Raw genomic sequence first — 6,603 nt, forward strand, 5'->3', positions numbered from 1 at the left:
GTGTGTGTGTGTGTGTGTAGGTGTGTGTCAGCCTGAAGTAACTACCAGGTTAGACTTTCCTTAACACTCAAGCAACAGAAATTGGTGGCACTTTAAGTTGCATAAGACGGTTACATTGCGTTGCATCATCTTTAAACCAGTTTCCAGTTGTGACAGAAACACTGCAGCCGCTTCACTTTATGCTGTAATGAGACAAAACAGGAGCTGCTCAGCCCGGCATCAGGCCGGGTGCTTTCCAGCAGAGCGGGGGTTAACTCCAACAGTTAGGAGAAACATTTCATCCAGCTGTGAAGCCAAGAGTCAGAAACATCTGAACGTTTAGGAGAAACTGAACAAAGGAGAATCCATGAAACACAGCGCCGTGTCAGCAGCAGATCCTCCACGATCAGATGATGACGTCAGAGTCCGACTCCCGCACAAATACTCTGATTACTCTGCAGGCGGATCAGAACCGGAGCTGCTGGAGCGTTTTGTGTGGAAACATTCATCTCTTCTGGGACGTGAACAAATCAGGTGAATTTAGATTTCAGGAGGGTCAAAGGTCACACACTGTGTCCAAAATGGGAGAAGTAGTGGAGGTGGACGGTGACCGTCAGGTTTTAGCTTTAGCTTAGCTTAGCTTAGCTTAGCTTAGCACACTGAACTCCTTCCTTTCACTCGACCAGGATTTCATTTCTCCGTTTCTCTCGTCATCTGAGCTTCAGCAGGTTCTGGACAGATGATGAGTGAATATGAATAGTTTTTATAATCATCTCTTTCTGGACGAGGAGCAAAGCGTCATGAAGACAAAACAGAGGAGGAAAAACGTTCATATTGTCGGTGAACATATGCAGCTAACAGACTGAAGAAACGCCTCATATCCTTCCTACTGCTGTGGATTTTAAGCAAACGTTTGAAACAAACAACAAAAGGTTTGTTTTATCCAGAGTGGATAAATATCTGGGTTCTGTAACTGTTATTATTGCTTCCTGACTAAACACTCACAGTTGATTCTGGTGACCCTCCATGTTTTGTCCAGGCCCGGTTGTTTCCCCAGTTCTATCTTGAACGGCGCCGCGTTGGGCGCCAAGTCTTTGTCCCGTCCTGCGACCACAGCTACGTTCATGTCGCCGGCGTCCTCGCACACCTGCGCCACCGACGGCACCACGAACGGGGCGTTGTCGTTGTAGTCTTCCAGATGGATGATGAGCGTCCCCGTCCCGGTGGCCGGAGGCGTGCCTGAACACAAACACCAACAGGACGGTGAGGGCGGAGGAGAAGCCAGTTCACTGATGCAGCTGCAGCCCAGCTGCTGCTCAGCAGCAACTCGAGTAAAACCTGCTCTGAATGTTTCAGTGAAAATAAACACCAAACGGGAGAATCCATCCGATGTTGGTCTGAGAGGATAAACACGGACGCCTCGTCCTAACGAGCTTCATGACCGTCATCACTGACCTCCTCCTGGCCGGTGAGATAAAACTGCTCTGCTTCGGCCACTAGAGGTTCATAAAACAAACATTTGGTAACAGCTCCAAGGGTCAGGTAGCAATTAACTCCTCAAGACATGATCTGTAATTGGAAACATAAAAATTCTCTTGTAAACTAACAACTCCAGTCACCTAAACCTAGAAGAGGTGCTGTAATCACCTTCAACCAGTTTTCTTTCTGCTTCAACCCGAGACAAAGTGATGGAGGCACAAAGAAAAACTGAAAATTTATCAGAGGAAACGTTTAAATCTCATTTTATTCAGTAAAATCATCCGAAACAGAAACGAGATCATTCAGCCGAGGCTGAGAGACGTTTCCATGTTCTGACTCCTGACTGTAAATTCATTTCTGTTTTAGGCCATAACATTTCACTTCATGTCATAACGCAGCTAAACTCAAAGTAGCTGCGTTTCTGTCGACTGTAAAATTGCTCAAATAGGAATTAAAAAATAAATTCACTTCATGGAAACTTCAAAAAGCAGCAACATGCTAATTACGAAGCCCTGGCCTCAACGTGTTTTTAATGCACATAACACACATGCACATTATGTACATTTAAAAAAATTGTTTTGTTTATAACAACTGATTAGCATCTGAAAAACCTAAATAATTACTGAAATATGACCCAAAATCCATGACAGGTCTGTGTGAAATATCGTCTCTGCTGCCTGGATGTTGAGCTGTTAGCATGTTAGCATGTCAGGAGAGTCATGTCTTCAGTCAGAGGCTTCCTCAGAGTCGTTGAAAGACTGACTGCTACTGGAGCTCCTTGCTGCTCAACGACGACTGAATGAACTTGGATTATCTGAGTTATGACGATATTTAATTTCCCTTTTGGGATAAATGAAGTATCTGAATAAAAATTAGATTCAAGGCTGCGCTGCGGTTTTCTTTACTGATGTTTTACATTTCAGACATGATGATAAATACTGAGAGCTACCGGCTGTAGTTATGAAAGTAATTGTTTATGCTCTTTAATGACATCAACTACGAACAGCAAATCAATATTCTCCATCAAAACAGAGCAGAGAGCATCAGATCGTCTACCTGCCACACAAACACAAGATGCTGCTGAAACCGTTTCTACTGCTGCGACTGTTCAGCAGACGATCATCATGATCTGTTTGCCAGGCTCCAAACTTTAATTTCATTCTCAGCTGTAAAAAGCATCAGCAGATTGTAATGGTGAAAGATAAGCAGGAATCAGATGTAATGGTGGAGAGTTTGTCATTTGTGCGGTTTAATAGTCGTGAAATGACTCCGATCTCTGCGTGCGTCGGCTTTCTGCTCGCTCTCCAGGAATGACAGAAAACAGCAAACGCTCCTTACATGCTGTAGATAAATACGGCCGTGACGATATCAGCGGCAGATCAGGACCGAAGAGGAATTACTTTGGCGAAAGCAGATGGAAAACGTGTTGCAAAGCCAATCAAAGACAGAAGCTCTGTCAGGATAATCCATTATCTCTGGAGACAGAGACCAGAGAGGGAGGAGAGACGTTGGAACCCCGTCTGTGAAAAGATGCAAATTTCAACCCATTTGCAGTTTGCAGGGAGTCTCTGTGCTTGGCTAACTTTAAATGAAGCTGTTTGTCTTCCTAAATGAATACTCCCCTCACCAATCACTCTATTTGCCTGAGCCTCCTGCCCCCATCCCCGTTGCATCACACCGTGTCATCATCCGCCCGGCTCCGCTTCACTGAGGCTCGTCTGCTGGCCTCGACTTCACACCACTCTGTCATCAAAGTTCTGCTTAAAGTTTCTGGAGGAATCACAGACTTTATGGCCGCATTGTGTTCACTCGCCCTCGGAACGTCAGACACAGAGAGAAACAGGAAACACAGCTTGAACCAAAACTGTCAGGAAGAAGAAACAGAGCAGACGAGACTTCTGGAAGGCTGAATCACTCCCACCATCCGTTAGTCCGCTTTAACCCGACTCCAGTCCATCTGCCTAGAAACTTGTGTTTGTCTGTTGAGGTGTGAACGCTAAGCTAACTCTGGTCCTCCAAACATCGGTCTGGGTTCGGTTGAAGTGAACTCTGGTTCGGTTTGAACGCCAAGCGGACCACAGACCGCTCCAAAACCAAGAAGTGGACTACAGTGCAGTGCATTCTGGGTAAATACAACCAAAGCTAACGTGTTAGCTTAGCAGCGTTAGCAGCGTTAGCAGCAGAAATGGCTCCTAAGGATTTCTCTTTAGCCTAAAGAGAAATCCTCCAACGCTAAAATCTGACGCCTCCATCTTGTTTCCATCTGGTGAAGAAGGAAGTTGCTCTCAGTGTCTTCAGAGGTTTTTGTGTCGATTCCTTCAGTGGTTCTTGGTGCAGCGCCCCCACAGGCCAGGAGGGGAACAGGTTATTGGATGAAGTTTGCAAAGCAGCCAATCCTGGAGCACTACTCCATTTCCTTGGAGCCGATTGGTTGAAATCCCTAAAAGTGGAGATGAAAAAGGCTGTAGATCCTAGCTTATGTTGTAGTGCTTAGACAGTTTCCACTGTGATTATTAATGCAGTTTAAGGTATATTTGGTGTTTGAACTATTAAAAGAGGCAGTTATAAACGATTTAAATGGAGTCTCAAGTATTTGCAGATTTGTGAATACCAGGGATCCACTACTATGAGTTACAGAGACTTTTAATTTCTCTGAGGCTTCTGGCTTCAGCCTCCAGGGTAAATAAATCTCATCCAAACTGAAGACGTTCTGAGGTTTTCTGTCAGATACGAACAGCAATCATCATGTCGGTCCATATGGTGCCAGACGTGTCGGACTCGTGGCCGGAGAAGGAAACATGAGCCCTGATCCCAGAAGAGAATCTGTTTAATAATGTATTCATATTTCAGATCATCAGAAACGTGTTGGAGACGAGGAGCAGAGCCAGAGACGGCTGGAAATCCCAGCAGAGTTATCGCTCTTGTCATCAGCTCTGTTACCACAGCAACAGACAACATGAAGCAACATCTATGGCTGAAGAGACGGACATGGAGAACCTTCCAGAACCAGAACCCAAAGAGACGACCTTTCAGCTGTCTGTGAATGAACGTTCATTCATTTACCCAAACAGCAGAAAACGGCTCTGGATGATGTCTGTCCTCCTGACGACGAGAGTCCAGGAAACCAGGAAGTGAGGTCGTCTGGGACAGAGCTGCTGTCTCTTCAATCTAAACTTTCATCATGATTACAGGAAAAGGTTTCCACAGACTAACATCACCAGTTACCTGCTGCACAGCTGAACTCAGCCGCCTGGCTTCTGTGTGGATAAAAGGAGGAAGAGGAGGAAGTTGAACTCTGCTGCAGCTCAGTGTTTTCATTCTCAGCCCAGAGTTTGACAGATTTCCTGGGCTAATTGTTTGCCGTTGAGCTGCCTGCTGTTTCTGTTCGGCTCTTTATTCTCTGTGATGAGTTCATTTTACGAGACTTACAGAAATATTGATTCAGCAGGAAGGAGATTTAACAGGAAACGGCGAAAACAACAACAGAGCTGAGAAGAAAGCTTCATTAAGCTTTATAATAACCGATATTTATACGTTAGGTGCATAAATCCGATGACATGCAATCAGAATCAGATGTTTGAGGCCGGAGGTTCAACTCGTTTCGATGGATCCAAACATCGACCTGAAAACAGAAACTAAGGAACCAGCAGAGACATTACAATTAAAAATGGCTTCAAATAAAAATAATAAAAACTGTTTAAAAGTCAATTATTTACCTGACCTGTTTAATTAAAGATGTTCATGATGAAACACAAAGTAATGGAGCGAGAGGTTGTTTATTTTAATAACTGCTGTTTCATGTTTTATCTTGGTTGTTTTCCAGACAAACTTAAAGTTTATCAGTAATTTTTATGGAAAGATGATGTGTAGATTATCCCTTAAAGTTTTTTTTATCAAATTGTCATTGAACATCAGCAGAGAATCAGCAAAATATTAACTAAACAATTATGAAAATCAATAAAAACAGATGAAAGGATGTTTGGCCGATAAAAAGAGTCTTTGCTGCTCTGATGCTTCTGGGTTTGGATCATTTCTGTTGGATTATTTATGTTTTTCCATATTCACTTCATTTCTCTGTTAGTTTTAGTTGTTTGTTCATCTTTACTTTCATTTTAAGTGAATTTCTTTATCTTTGTTTTTCTGTTTGGTTTGTAGATTATTGACTTTCAGTCGTGGCTGTGGCCTGGACGGCTCTCCAGTAGCAGTCAGTCTTACAACGGCTCTGGAGAAGCCTCTGACTGAAGACTGTTCCTGATTAAAGTCTCATGATTATTATGACATGCTAACAGCGCAGCATCGACCATATTCAACATGATGACATCATCGGCTGTTGGCTAGCTCTGCTCGTCCACCTCCTTTGCTTTTGCTGCTCCTCTTTATATTCTCATATTCAACTCCACTGAGACTTGGGGTCAAAGGTCAGGTAATATTTGAGCTTTTGATATGCTAACCAGTTCCCTGCTGAAACGATTCCTCGAATGATTGGAGTACCTCGATTATTAAAATTCCTAGATTAAAATTTTCCTGCCTGGAAGCTTCGTTGTTTATCATTTAGCGCGCCGTGTTCCGGCCGGAACATTATTTGCGTTGCGCAGAGCTCTGACTTCCGCCTCTGAGTTGTTGACGAAAGCTAAGTGTTAGCATCATAATGTCCAATCTTCAAGTTCGGCCCGCGGGGATTTTATTGATTAATGATAATTCCGGGTTTTCATCGTTTTCGGGGAACCAATAAACATCCTTAAGATGACCGGAGCGACGCCGGGAGTCCGGCAGCCTTTCTGCTCCGGAGCTGGAAGCGAACGGCGGGAAGAAGCTGAGGAGGATTTCTACAGGTAGAGACTGAACACGGCGGGCGGCTGATGCTGACCGTGTAAGAGCAGCTTTAGGACGAACCAGCGGGTCAGAACCCGGTCAGAACCAGCGGGTCAGAGCCAGCGGGTCAGAACCACCAGATCAGAACCAGCGGGTCAGAACCAGCAGAACCAGCGGGTCAGAACCACCGGGTCAGAACCAGCGGGTCAGAACCAGCGGGTCAGAACCAGATCAGAACCAGCGGGTCAGAACCAGCGGGTCAGAACCAGCGGGTCAGAACCAGATCAGAACCAGCGGGTCAGAACCAGCGGGGCAGAACCAGCTCCGTGGCAC

The 6,603-nt window shown here is 44.8% G+C and overlaps 1 protein-coding gene across 1 annotated transcript in view; it reads right to left on the reverse strand.

The window, feature by feature from the left end:
• The window catches only part of cdh13 (cadherin 13, H-cadherin (heart)), a gene marked incomplete at its 5' end in the record, with an annotated part of 63,163 nt that overhangs the window by 11,400 nt on the left and 45,160 nt on the right, over positions 1 to 6,603 (reverse strand). Inside the window, one exon of the mRNA XM_007553284.2 lies at positions 985 to 1,218. Within this exon, the coding sequence (XP_007553346.2) occupies positions 985 to 1,218 (234 nt within the window). The remainder of the gene's footprint in view (positions 1 to 984; positions 1,219 to 6,603) is intronic.

The sequence above is a fragment of the Poecilia formosa genome, unplaced genomic scaffold, assembly GCF_000485575.1.
Source record: "Poecilia formosa unplaced genomic scaffold, Poecilia_formosa-5.1.2 Scaffold55, whole genome shotgun sequence".
In the NCBI taxonomy this organism is placed as follows: domain Eukaryota; kingdom Metazoa; phylum Chordata; class Actinopteri; order Cyprinodontiformes; family Poeciliidae; genus Poecilia; species Poecilia formosa.